At 36.3% G+C, this 15308-nt stretch overlaps 1 protein-coding gene across 1 annotated transcript in view; it reads right to left on the bottom strand.

Moving 5' to 3' along the window:
• Positions 1-15308, bottom strand: part of PCCA (propionyl-CoA carboxylase subunit alpha) — a 271152-nt gene that overhangs the window by 165368 nt on the left and 90476 nt on the right. Inside the window, exons 10-12 of the mRNA XM_062514894.1 lie at positions 10952-11054; positions 5927-6021; positions 240-390 (exon numbers count right to left, since the gene is read on the bottom strand). Coding sequence (XP_062370878.1) covers positions 240-390; positions 5927-6021; positions 10952-11054 — 349 coding nt within the window. The remainder of the gene's footprint in view (positions 1-239; positions 391-5926; positions 6022-10951; positions 11055-15308) is intronic.

The following is a 15308-nucleotide window of genomic DNA, read 5'->3' as shown; positions in this document are numbered from 1 at the left end:
CAATAAAGCTCTGAACATTTACTTGAGTGCTGTGCAAGGGCTTACTGCTGCCAAGTCTTGCATTGGCAAGCTTATGTGAGTACAGTGGGTACATCTTTTAAGTTCAGTGGGAAGTGCTCACATGCATCAGGATACTTATGTTTAAATCTTTGCAGGAGCAGACCCTTAAATATGGGAGAAGGTAATGGTCTGTTTATTTAAATAACACTTTGCTGAATCTGAAGAGTTGTTTTTCTTACCTGAAGTCTAGTATTCATTTCCAAGAAGTAGAAATTCTTATTGGAGTCCACAAGGAATTCTACTGTTCCAGCAGATGAATACTTTACTGCTTTGGCAAGAGCTACTGCTTGCTCTCCCATTGCTCTTCGAGTTTCAGAATCTAGAAAAGTGCTACAATATAGAAAAAAAAATACTTTTTTTAGTTAAAAAATAATAATTATTCTATCATTTGCTCTTCTGTTTAAATTATGGTCAAAATAGGACAGCATCATTATAAAAGTTATGAAAACATGTCAAGACTATCAAATGTATGTCTTTACCTTTATATTGCCCCTATATTGCTAGATACATTGCATGCTTTACAATTACTGTTAATGTACAAGAAATTCAGGATAAATAACCGTATTCTCTAAAACATAAAATAACAGAACACAACAGTCTTAGAACAGCAAGATCTAAAATAATGTAAATTAAATTTAAAAAGACATAAAAGACATACAATCCAATGTAATCTTAGAAGATATATTTATTATCCACATTAATTGCAATACATTCTTTCCCACCCAATCTTGGACACGCTCAAGGGCACCCAAAGAGCAGCTCAGCTACCACCTTGGGAGCCACTGTGAACACTGCCCAAATGCCAAGGTCCCTCAGTCTAGAAGAGCACCCCACAACTTCCACTGGGCCAGTGAATCAAAAGACTCTGGAAGCAACACATTTTGCCTATTACTCTCATCTGTACTGTAAATTCATGTTTAGATTAACCTATGCAGATTAATTATCCACCTATCTACATCTGTGTGGTATATACAGATAGATATTTCTGTGGTAATCCACCAAAGCCTTGAAACAAGTTGTCCCTTAACTGATACATTGATTTTTCAATGAAAGAATATGTAGCTATTAATTTTACATAAGCTTGTAAATACTATTTATACTTCTGTTTTGACTTGCATTAGGAACATAACTAAGCTATCATTTTCAAATTACTTTTGCAAGGGAACAGACAGCCACTTCTTACCTCTAAGTTAGTCTTTAAAATTAAAATACCAAGCTTCCAGCATATTTCTCGAGATGAGTACAGGGGTACTTCAAAAGTGGGCCCTCATTCTGCAAAGAAGCAATCAGGGGCCCTCACCTATCTAAAGTGGCCTCAAAGCCAGTAAAGCTCCATCTGGAGCCCCAGACTGCACTCAGGCAGAAGCCAGTGCTGGGTCAGGACTTGTCTTTCAGCACTTATTGTGGTGATTTTCACTGAGTCCTGAACTCATGGAAGAGCTAGAGACTTCCACCACAACAAACCATATTTGACATGACACAAGAAGTGAGCAAATATCTAGGCAAAGTAGGAGAAAGTGGATCCTTTTCTTTACGGGAAAAGTATTACTTCACATCTCTGTCCTTCCAGTGCCCACCCACACAGGCAGATTCTGATGGACCATAAGGCAGGTTTTAGGATTAAGGCAGAATTTAGGAAAAAAAATTTCTTTCTTGGCAAACAATGGGACCAACAGGAAAAGGAAGTCAAATCTCATTCAAGAAAGCTGTATGAGATTCTACATCAGATGAAAGGGAAGATCAAAAGACAAAAACTGTGTCACACCTATAAAAACAGGCATTAGTAGATATAAAATAGTTTCAAAATATTTCTTATTTTGATTCATTAAGAGGATAATATATTACATGAAATCAACATTCTATAATTCAGTGCGGCGTTTCTGCAGGGCTTTGATCATGAAAGGTCAATGAGTTATGAAGAACAAAACATTCTCAGTATCACCTCCATACTCTGTTTCTAGAATAACCATTATTACTTCTCATGTAGATGAAACACAGTTACTCCCCTTCATTACAGTGGTGTCTTCCCTGTACTTTTTAAATGTAGGTCTGAGATCTCACTGTTCACCTCCTGCTGTAGCCAGAGAATGGAACGCAGGTGTCACCTTGCTAAATTTGATCTCTGCCACACAGTTAAGCCACTTTACACTCTGAAATTACTGGATCACCCCTACCATTGGCTAGGTTAATTAACCAAAGTTCTCATATTCCCCTCTACCACTTTACCTTTCAAATACATTGTCTCTCCATTTTTTAACCCTGCACTTTTTATAACCAAGATAACTCTTCTCCAGTCTAATTAGTCATCACTTGAAAACACAGCATTTCTAACCTGAGTTCAGATCTTTCTCACACATACACTTGCTTTTCTTTAGACAAACAGCTCCTATGGCAGCACAAAGGCTACCATGAGAAATAAAAAAGGATGTACAAAATAAAAGTAAAAAAGAAAAAATAAATCAGACCTGACATTTCATTCACAAGACCTTTATCAAGTTATTGTAAAGTTGATCAAAGGGAAGACAATCTGTTTGTCACTTTGTTTCTACAGCCAGGGACATGAAACTCATAGGAAGATGTTACCGCTCCACTTCTAGTTCATCAGATAAAGTTTCCCAAAATATCCCCATCACTTTCACTCCCAGACAAAGTTGAGATTTTGAAAAATACAGTTACACCATCAGTGGAAATTTCATGCTCAGTTTGGACAAAAAAAATTATCAATAACACTTACCCTTTCTCTGAAGATTTCACCACACTGGGGGAATAAACCTCCATTTTCTAAATGTCAAAGTCATCTTCCCTGCTCCAAGCATATTGCTTATTTAAACAATTACTTACTACACAAAACATTATCCTTTGAGATAGTCATTATGTACTACCATGGGCATAAATAGGTTAAAGGCTTTGAGTGCACAGTTCTGCCCCACATCCAAATGTGCACATGATTCAGAGGTAGGCACCAGTCACAAACAGAACAGGCTCACATTTTTCTTAACACAAAATCTTTCAAGGATTTCTAGACAGTGAGGAAAATGTAGTCTGACACACAAACATTCATAACAACTCTAAGGAGAGCCTGCAGATAGAGTCTAATTCAATAATGCACCTTTCTGCTAAGTTCTTGCCTATATACACATTCAAATTGTCAGCACCTCTAAACAGATAATCATTCAATACATGCACACAAGTGGTGAGGCAAACTTGAAGTGCTTTAAGAAGCTTCTAATCAGCTCAGAAACTGTTAGGTAGAACATGTGTGTGCTGACCAAAGTAAAGTTTTAGAGCACTGCTCTGAGTTACTACTTCAATAGGATTGAATATGATGTCAGTTAATACTCTCATGCATTTATTTTAATTAATCCTAAAAGACCCATGAATTTTCTGATAAACTTATAGGCCTTGTTTCTCCTCATGGAAAACAATCTCTTATTAACCACTCCAGCAGACAGGAAAATACAACCACACCTTTGTATTTTTTCTTGCCAAAGTAGTGTCCCATGGCAACTGTCTGACAACCCAACTAAGGAACAACATTAAGACTATTAAACGACACTCATGTCACCCATCTCTTTAAATTTGAGCCTCTGTGAAATTAGAAGACAACAGCATATCCATAAATGTGTGACAGTAGAAGCAGATAAAACTATGGTACATCACTGGAAGCTCACAAACTTCACAAGCACAAACTAAAAAACTAGCGATGAATGGATGTGTCTTACTGTCTGTGCTTCCCAAAACAGAGGGAACAACTCACATGTCAAACTCACCATGTGAAAATGTGTGAATATTGTAACTTCAGTATGTGAACTACAGGTATTTCTCTCCCCAGAAGTTTTTTTTTTGGTTGTTTCATTGGTTTGTTTTTAACAAAAGACTAAACATCCCTAGGAAAACTAGAGATACAAATGCTAAATGATCCCATATGGGTAAGTTCAGCAGCTGCAGACTTAGCTTTAAGAAAATCATAGGTTACTCTCCAAGCCAAAAGGCCCTCAGTCTCCTAAATCAGACAGTTAGGAAAATGCCATCACAATAGAATAAATCAAAAAAGGCACAAAACAAGGCCAATGTCAAAAGCCCTAATTTGTCCAAAAGGCAAAAAAAAACCCCCAATTTTAGCCCATAACATCCCTATCTCCCAGGCCTCATGAAAGAAAATAAAGTTTTACCTATCTCAGAGTTCTTAATAGCATCTACCATTTAAAACAGGAGAAAAGAGGACAGTTGATTTCCTTCATCTGGCCATACCAGAAGAGGTTTGTCCAGGAGTCCTTAAGCAATCAAAGTGAAACAGAATTCACAGGAAGGATTAACTGGAGGCATAAGGGTCTCCCTGGTGTCTCTCAGAAGTTAGTGCCCTGCTTATCAGCAAGTGTTGTAACCTTTTGAAAATTAATGGATTCTGCAGCCAAGTGCAAGTTGCTGTAAGGCAGGTAACACTTCCAAAGCTGCCAGTAGAAGTCTGGCAGAGTCTAAAACATTCAGCAATAAAAAGGAAGAAAAGTTTTTATGCCAAAACTTGGAAGCTACTGACTTGCCCATACTCTTGTAGGGTTACAGGAGGGGATGAGAAAACTTACTGGAAACTCTAACAGAGAAGCCCAAGAAAGTCAAAAGGGTAGTATTTCTGATAAAGAAAACACTGATCACAGCTGGCTGGTGAGAGAAAGACATATCATGCCACTTTAATTGACCACAGGCATGGAGAAGGAGCAGGCAGAAATAACAGGCATTGCCTTACATATACTCATGAGGCAGAACATAGTCCTCTTTTACATGCTTAGGCACACATACATGCACATGTATATTACATCAGGACCTGAAATATTCACTTTCCACAATAATACAGTAAGATCTTTAGGCATACACAGCGTAAGGCTTCCAAGAAATCCACAAGCACTAACAGGAAGCATTTATAAGTGGATTTGTATCTTTAGATTTAAACTTTGTTCTTTTATTTAAAATATAGGCCAAGCAGTGGTAGTCCTGCAATTATGATTCATTATTAATTAATAAGGCACCTCTAAAGAAATGTCATTTGGGTGATGTGCTTTTCCTCACATCCCAAATTGTTGCATCACATAGGTCTGTGCTATAAAAAAAAATACAGCAAACCCATCCCAGCTGGTGAACATATTACACTGGTAATTCCCACAGGTAGTGATATACCCATGTCTGCCTCTCTGAAATCAGAATCTCTTGCTGCCCATTTTATACACATATTCTCTGATGACTGCTATGCAACAGAAAACACAGCAAGGCCATAACTTGCGTAACAGCAAAGTATTTCAGCTTCACATTAAACCAGTAAGATTAAAATAATTTTGCACTTTTGAGTTACTAGATACCTAGATCTCTAGTTCACTACCGTGAATGGTACTAAAAGTGCTGCAGAGTATTTTGTACTCCATGTTTCAATTTAAATGGAAATATACACTATTTTGTGGCCTTTACACAATTACTCTAACAGAAAAATACCTGTATCTGTGGTAAAATTCATACTTGTTTCATATTTGACTTGACTTGTATATCCAAAAGTTAATATCAAACAGAAATCTCATATATATAAACAAAGCCATAACACATACAGTGGATTGGTAAAATACAAATCCATTTTATACAAGATTATGAAAAAAATTAACTACACAACACCACTTTCCTTACAGAAAGACACTGTAAAGCAAAATCAAAACACCCTCAAGATCAACATCAAAACTGCATTACAGTCAAATGACTGTAACAAACATTTAATTTTCTTTGTGCTTTTTAATAGAATAAAATTTGCTTGTATTTGGACAATAAATAGAACCCCCAGGCTTCCACAAGTGCTTTCAGTTACTACTGCTGCATCAAGAATACACACCTTGGTGCTTCCTCCACCACCTTCTGGTTTCTCCTCTGAATGGAGCATTCTCTTTCATTCAACCACAAGGCATTGCCATGTTTATCGGCCAAAACCTACAACAATAACACACTGCTATTAACAAACAGATGTAAGCATATGGTCTTTTGACATAATACTGTTGATGCAGCATTTAGGGTTTGTGGTTTTTTTACCAATACAAAAATAAAGCTTGGGGAAGAAATCTCATGCAGAAAATTAATTATGTATTAAGTATTAACTGAAAATTCCTTCAAATTCTGAGTAGGACTATTCTAAAGCTTCTACATATAATTTGCACATAGCAAAACACCCTCTCACTTCAACATCTGATTTCTGAATATTAGGGATCTTCTTACAAAAGGCTGAAATAAGATTGAAATTACATTTTCAAGCATTATAAACTGCACTGAATTACAAAATACCACAAAAGCAAAACACAGCTTCAACAAAAAAAATCTCCAAGGATGCCAAGTTTTGCTCCTGAATTACACACAAAAGCTTTCCAAAAAAATGTCTAATGGAGCTTTCTTAGTGGGTAAACCACAGTGCCCTGTCTTTAACAAAGACGAAAAAAACATCTTCAAAAACTTTGCTAACCTTCATTAAGGAGAATAAAATTTGCACCCTCCTCTGTACTTTCAAAGGAAATAAAAATAGTAGTCTCAAGAAATTTTTTAAAAATCAGTAACTACAGTTCTTGGCTGCAGCTTTAGTTCATGGAAAAGGTAACAAAATCAAGTATCTACATCCACCTACAAAAATTACACTATAGAAAAAATCCCACAAGTTGAGCATAGCAGAACTCTTAACTGATTCTTCAATTTCAAACTAAAAGTGAAAGTAAGAAAAGGAATTCTGTCCCTTTATGAAATTTGATGGTATGATGCAGCCATTTCCAATACCAAATACTAGATTTGGAGATTCAAGTAGACTTCATCCCATCTTATGATGATAACTGTACACTTATTCTTAGAACAATTTCTTTTAACACAGACCACACCTGCTCCCTTTCTTCCTCATAAAATTTTCCTTTTAACCCATTTTTTTTTCCATCTATCTGCCTGCTCGGATCTGCAGGAACCCATGCCAATATTCATGCTTCATTCTTTAATAGCTCAGTTCTACACTGAAAACCAACAAGATAAAACAAGGAGACAATCTTCCTCAAACTGTGTGAACTCAACCATATCTACTCATATTTGTGACAACAAATCTGTATTATTTATTATTCCTTTTAGCACTACAGAGCAAGTATGGCACTAGGCAAGATGTATTCCTGCATCTATGACACCAATGGTCGCTAAGGCGTGAAAAATCTGGGTAGATGTGACTGAAAACAAGGCAGTGAACTCATGAAGACAACTCATGTGCACTGTGCAGCATCAAATCCAGGCAGCGCTGTGCCCCATAAGTTCAGGTATTTTCCTTCCTGAAAAATTCTCTTGTGCTCCCACAAATTTATGGAACTCTCTAGTGAAAAAAAGAGGTCTAGAAGATTGATGATTTTGGGATTTCCTAACCCCTCCTCCCTGTCCAGGGGGAGGAGCAGTAGCACCAGGATGGTCCAGTCAACTGCTAGATTCCCTCGCAAGGGACTCAACACATAGGTAAAAAAAAGGAAAAAAAAGAAAAAATAAAAATCAAAAACAAAACAGTTACTTCCTAAGTGCTCACCCATCCAATCCAGATGAGTGGAGCTCTACAAACTCATGGGGCCCTACAAGAAATCATTTGGGAGGTCCAAAGATTTTTGGATTTATTTTTTGTGTGGGTTATTTTAGTATTACAGCAGTAGCTCTAGAGCATAGCATGGTACTTGATGGAAAAATCACTGTCCTGTAAGTAGAATGATTCCTTGTGAGTTCTTCTGCTTCACTGTTAGAAAGCCTACAACTTTCCACAGAATTCTCTCTCGTCAAAACAAACACACACAAAAAACTTGGAACATTACAATAAAAACTGGTCATTGTGCTCATCTCCTCTCTGTCTCTGTACTTTTCAGAAGAGGATAATGCATTTTTTCAATCCAGGCAGTAATTATTTTTTTTCACTGCAGGACATTTCTCATATCCTACTAAATTTCAGCAACCTGGATCTTAAAAGAAATTTTTTTTTCTATTATTAGTTAATGGAAAAAAGAGATATGCATGAATATCTACCATGAGAAAGTAATTACAAATAGAATAAGCCAACAACATCCAGCATTAGGCTTTTGTGTCCACTCTTTCACCAGAAGAAACTAAGTGTAAAACAATTGTATTTCAGATGACATTTGCAGCATTCCGAAATCATCATCTGAGATGATGTGAGATTCCAGTCAACATCTCACTAAAAATGCATGTCCCAGCTACGGCTTTAGTTTCTATTATCCAAACATTCATAACAGAAAATGTCCCATTTTGCAGGATTAGATGATTAGGACATTAGTACATGCTATGTACATCTACATGCCAAAATAATTAAATATTATGTAGTGGAATTCTTCCTACATGATTCAGCTAAATTCTGTTTCCAGTTGTAGGACTGTTGTCTGGCCAAGCAGCAGACATTCCATGTACTCTTACTTTTAACTTTTTATCAAATACTTCAGGAGAACAAGACTTGAAATCAATTCAAGCATAAAGTGTATTTGGACTTTATTTTCCTGTTAATTGTTTTAGTCTTTTCTCATGTTTTACTAAGTGATTGTTTTATAGCTAGACACAGGAAACTTTTTATTTAACAATTTTAAGTACCAATGCTTTGGAGAAATATAAGAAAGCTAAAAAAAGTTCTATTTAAAAGTTGCTGCTAAATTAATAAATATTTGGCATCTGGTCTCAAATTGTTTGTATATTCAGCAGTTTGAAAATGAACCAAGGTCAACGTCCTAAAGCTGATTAGAACATGAAGTTAAAATGATATGCTATGATATTGTTAAAAGGTACCATCAAAGTGCTTGTATAAGGGAAATAACATTCACTGTATACTCATTATAAATAAAAATATAAATTATTAATAGCAAAGCCATTTTGTTGAAATTATTCAACAGTTCCTAAATACAGTACTACTTAATATTTGGGGTAACTTTTTTAAACCCAAAGGAAGCAAGACAATGTAAAATCTGCCCCAAACTCATGGAAGTATGGAGGTACAAATCTCATCTAGCTTTTGTCATTGATGAACCAGTGGGAACCTGCTGAATCTCCCAAATCTGCAAGCACTGCAAGAAAGATCTTTAGGGTGTACTGATCTGTACAGATAAAAAGATACAGCAAAAAATTAATAGCCATAGCAAGAGAATACAGAAAGATGCTCTAGCAATCTAATCTCTTTTGAACCTTAAGATCAATGCTGAAACTGAGTTCACTATAAACCTTCCCATGACTTTTCAATGGAGAATAAGGTGGGGTTTAAATTTCATTTTTACACCATTTCTTCATTTTGCTGCTTCACTGTTTACAGACCATTTCTTCATTTCACTCTTCCTTCCTCCTTCCCCCCCCCTTCTACTCCACTCTGCTGAGACCATACCAAGAGTACTACACCCAGCTCTGGAGTCCTCAGTACAGGAAAGACAAGGACCTATTGGAACAGATCCAGAGTAGAGCCACAAAAGTGATCAGAGGAACTGAAGACCTCTCCTGTGAAGAAAGGCTGAGAAATTTGGGGTAGTTCAGCCTGGAAAATAGAAGGCTCTGGGGAGACATAATTGCAGCTCTTCAGTACTTAGAGGGGGGGCTGAAAAGAAAGATGGAGACAAACTTTTTAGCAGGGCCTATAGTGACAGGAAAAGGGGTATGGCTTTAAACTACAAAATAATAGATTTAGACTAGATATAAGGGAGAAATCTTTCATTATGAGAAGGGTGAAACGACAGAACAGGTTGCCCAGACAGGTGGCAGGTGTCCCATCCCCAGAAACATTCAAGATCAGGCTGGACTGGGCTCTGGACAGCCTCATCTAGTTGAAGATGTCCCTGCTCATTGTAGGGGGTTGGGTCTAGATGACCCTTCAAGGTCCCTTCCAATACAAACCATTCTAAGATTCTGTGATATGCAAGTTAGCCCCATAGGAAGCATCAGGCTGTGGGCACACCTCTGGCAGAGTGAAAAACGTTATTTCCCTCTTAGTAATCATTCCACACTAGCAAGTTTACTGTTGTTGTTCCACTCAGTTACTAAGTTACTTCAGGCTCTCACTATTAAAGAAAAAAAATTAAAAAATCACATGTGCCACAACACAGAAAGGATTTAGATTTCTCACAAAAATAAATGACATTTCTGTGCAAAAAATGAAATTTCTGTTGAAGAAATGGATATGCTTTGTAAAGATTTTTTGACAGGAAGTACCTCAAGGCTATTGACAAACACAGTTCAGCTACCTATATAAGATCAAACATCACAAATTTTGAAATCATAATTTTGTGAACAAGTGCCTAAAAGAAACAGCTTTTTTTCTGCATCAGCAGACCTGACTTAACTCTAAATCCAGGAAATGACAGAAATGGAAATAATGCAGAAGTTAGAGAACACACCTGATTCTGAACCACAGACTGCCCAAACCAGGACACAAATCCTCCTGAGTTCCCAAGCAGAATTAGATACTTCAGAACAGAATTCCAAAATACTGACAAAACCTAGACCTTGCAACAAATTGTTAAGCATGGCAGTTCTTGAACTCCTACATCCTCTGCTGCACTCAAGCATTCCAACAGGATCCAGAGTTCAAACCTTCAGCATTCAGGACAGATGGCTATAACATTTTTTTTTCTCCCCCAACAAACTGAGCACAGTTCACAGTCTTCCTGCTAAAGAAAGGCTAGAGAATAAAAACAGGAAGGCTGTATTGTACATGATAGCCATGGAGTTTGAGCAATGGCCCAAGACACCGGAAAACACAAGACTCTAGGCCTTTTTTAGTGGAGTGTTTGAAACATTTTGAACTTTGATTTATTTATGAGTTCAAACATCATTAAATAAATACACAATAATTAATAGTAGCATAAATAATTATAGTACAAACCTGGATTTCTATGTGACGAGGGTTATCAATGAACTTTTCTATAAGTAAGCGATCATCACCAAAACTTGAAGCAGCTTCTTGAGATGAAAACCTGAAACCTTCCCTTAAATAATGAAAACACAAAGAATAATCTGTATTTTAGAAGTCCTGAAGCATACAAGAAAGAACACTTTGATTTCAGTAAGCATTCAATCTTGACTAATCAACACACACATCCAAAAACAAGTTATACCATTTGCAGTTGATTCTGATTCTTTTTTGATGCTTTTCTTATAAAGACAAAAAAAAAATGCCAACCAACCACAAACCAACCCAAAGCACAAAAAATTTCAGTGTGTTTTAAAAGCCTGAACATTTATAACAATTTTGTATTCACTTTCTTTGTTGGCATTTTCTTCTGCAAAACTAATGAAGTAATAGAATTTTAAGACCCAGTAATTACCAAGAAGTAATATATAGTAATCTTATATATATATATATATAATAGTATATATATAAACTATATAATATATAGTAATATTGCTATACAGAAATAAAGGTGAAGCTTGCCATTACTTACAGCACCCAGCCCTCTTAATACTCAAGAACAGCAGAAGTTGTCTAATTGTGCATTAAAGAACTGCAACTGTAATATTACAGACATTGCGAATTCCACCACTGAACACAATCTAAAGGTGCAATATTTGACCTCACAGAACACACCAGCTGTACTAGTATTTTTTCCCTGCCTTAAAGCAAGTTTTATACAGAGTGCTCTGTATACTTCCCTCTCTTTCTTCTCTTATATATGTAGCTAAACAAAATAAAGACTGCAAGATACTTTATTTATTAACTTTTTTCTCTAAATAGCAGAAAGAATACTTCTTGGGTCATAAGCTCTGACAAAACTTCATGAACAGCTTTCTCAGGGTGAGACAGAGCATAATTCAGGGACCCAAAGGCTTCAGTGAATTTTCTACAGGCTCTATAAGTGGCACATTAGTGCCATGCATGTTGATACAGTTGGAAAGCTTAGTCAAATTTCTGTGTGCCTGACTACTGAAACAGCATCCCCGACATCTGTGACCAGAATAAGAACTACAGCAAGACTGAGTTGAAATTTTCATGCTTTCCAACTCTTGGATGTAGTTAACCTAGACCACAGATTCACAAAGTATGTAAACTTACACTAGAGAAATGTGCATATTTAAAAGTATATCTTCACATTTTTTCAATACTGTGGAATACTAAATGTTGTAATTTTGAGAGACTATACCTAATGTACAACTTCCTAAATTCATACTTCAATATATTTAATTACCCAGTAAAGAGAAAAAAAGGGACATCAAAATTAGTGATTCTGTGTACTACCTGATCAGTCAAAAAAAAAAACCGAAGTGCTGTAACAAACAGCCATACATAGTGTTCCTTATTGAAACTGATTGACATCTATTTTTAATTTCTATATCAAAGGCTCTTTTTTGTAAACATTTTTATGTTGCATAGTTTTATGTGCAATTATTCACAACTGACTTTCTTTCACTGAAGGAAGTGTGCTAGTTAGAAATCTAAACTGCAATACTTGTTAAAAAAAGACTAGCACCTAATCATCTCATCCATACATCTGTAAATCTTTTAAAACTACATATAATAGAAATTACTACCTCATATTCTGACCTTGTTTTATCTTACAAAAGTGTGCAGTTGCAGCTGTCCAGTGATAAAATCTACTTCCAAATGGATGTGAGGAAAAAAAAAATACTGGAAAGAAAGAAGAAGCCAATCAGGCTTTTCAGGGAGGGTGTGTAATCTCAATGCAAGACCCAATCAGACAAAGCTCTAGGCAATCCATTTAAACTGAGAGCTGATGCTATTCAGAGAATGAAGCTGGATGAAACGCTGTCTCTAGATCCCTTCAAACATGCACAGTTATAAAGAGGAAAAACAGGATCTCTCTATGGTTCCCCTCTCTCCCCACAGTACATTTACTCACACTGAAGTTTAAGTTGTACAAATGTTGCCACAAGCCTTCCTGTGGTTGTCTGAAGTGAAACAGCCATGCCAACTTTCTGCCTCCAGCTCTGAGATCAGTAGTGCTGCTTTAATTAAAACAATTTTCTTTCGAGGCAGTCAGGCACTAACAAAAGACTCTGCTCATTACGTAAAATTTCAGTTTTCAGAATCAGGAAATAGTAAAAGAACAAGGGGTTTTTTTTCTTGTCAAGGCCATGATTAGAAGGGCTATCTAGTTAAAAAGTAGATGTTTGATAGCCATTAGTATAGTAGAAGCCCTCTAAAACCCTGATAACTTAAGTAGCTAATAAATACTCAAAATGTTGTTGACTTCACACACAGAACCAATATAGCTAGCTTCAGCTTAACTCTGATTTTTTTTAAATCAAATAAAATTATCAAGTCACAGCATTTTACATATGTTTACACATGTAGACAGCATGTGAATGTATGTTGTTTTTTTTTTAAAACAGGGTTTTAGGAAACACTATTCTTTACTCATCTAATAGATTCCTTCCCCTTACCTTAACAGCACATACCTGTGCAGGACAGGCCAAAGATGTCAAGCCCACAGACTCCTGTTTTTGCAGAGTATTTTGAAAGGCCAAATGCAATGCTTTGGGAAGATAATAAAATCAATGCACAGGCTTGCAATAGGTAATGCTGTTGAGTTTTTAAAGAACTGTCCTCTTATACTGCACATTTCATATAACCTTTGCTTTAAGAGGTGGAGGATTCAGAATTATTTTCTACTTATTATTCCACATTAGCTTCTTCCAGTCCCACCGCTCATTCCAAGCACAAGACCACAAAAGAGAAATTATAAGGGGTTCTTGGAATCTGAGAACAAATGTTTGATTTCCATTCATAAAATTAGCATACACACCAATAATACTTCAGAAATGGGACAATTTGCATAGTCCTATTATTACAGGTTAAAAGACAAAATCCTTCATCTCTCTAAATACCTGTTGCCAGCAGCTGCCTTGGTAAAAACTTTCAAAACAGATACTAAGCATGCAAGACTTCAATATCTAGGAAAAGTTACAGAAGGTGAGACAATACAAAGGAATTACTAACACAAAGCTCCAAATTGCTCAAAGGTAACTCTTTAAAAATAATTTAGTAAAATTTCCAATTTGAAGGTTATCGTGTCTGCAGCTGAAGCTACTAGCTAAAGAAACTAATTTCTATCTGAAAATACAGAGTTTAAAACATGGGCAAATACCTCCAATATGATGACCTCCGATACTGAACCTAGAAGCCAGTAAGTGCCTTTACGTGCAAAGATTCATCACAACCTCTGCCAGAAAATTCCCATCTGGTCTTTGGAAAAGATGGAGTTCTGAATTTAATTCCTTTTCAGAGCTGCCAGGCCACCATATGAAGCCATGAAGCCTTAAGATTTAGTTAGATGTACAGTTATGAGCATACTGGAAGCAAGAAGGCTCCAGGTTCTCCACAAAAAGGGAATGATACAGACAAGATGTAGATAGTCAGACACGTGCCCCAGCCATGTTCTGCTGTACTGCATCATGAACTTCACATTGCCTACACCTGGAAAGCACTTTCAGATCACGTTCACTGGGATGCAAGCACAGAGGCTCTTCACACAAGACCAGAGTTGGGAAGATCAAATGACTAAATTAAAACTACTTCTAGATACACACCACGGCAGAACTTTACAGGTGTAAAAAATCTACCAACCTGAACTTAAGGTCAACTGCTTTTCAGAAATCTACCCTTCATTTTTAATATAATTTCAAGTGGGCATCTATTAGGTGAAGAAAAGACATGGTAAGTTATACTTCTCCAAACCAAGAAAACTAGCTAGGGATTACATTATAGTGAACATAGGGCTATTTTAATTTCAGATGTGGGTCAGTGGCTTGAACTATACACAAAACTCCACTCTGAACATGACCAAAATTTGGAAAAAATACATGGAAATGAGAACTGGAAGGAACCCAGATCTTAAACAGCAGCCCTACCCAGAGATGGGGTCAGTACTGCAGCCTTCCACATTGAAGGGCATGTGAACAGCTATTTCAAAAAACAAATTGTAACTCTGACAAAATTGTACTACAAAATACTAAAGTACTAGTAAATACTACAGTATTTATTTTAGAAATACCAGCTGAAAATTAACAGAAATCTTAGCTATAGCTGGAATGATATAATCATTACAGAGGATCTAAAACAATTGTCATCATTTGGCATATTTAAGAGACATGAAAGATGAAGCAGCAGTAAGTTCGCACAGTAAATATTTCTGTAACAGTAGCAATCAAGTTCCTCAGATCAGTCTTTTCCATTTCCAGTGTCTATTTCCACATAATGTCACACATTCGTTTAAGCCTCCTTA

The sequence above is a fragment of the Cinclus cinclus genome, chromosome 2 (genome assembly GCF_963662255.1).
Source record: "Cinclus cinclus chromosome 2, bCinCin1.1, whole genome shotgun sequence".
Classification (NCBI taxonomy): domain Eukaryota; kingdom Metazoa; phylum Chordata; class Aves; order Passeriformes; family Cinclidae; genus Cinclus; species Cinclus cinclus.
The sequence above is the reverse complement of the archived record's forward strand: the minus strand, read 5'-3'. Positions and strand labels throughout refer to the sequence as shown.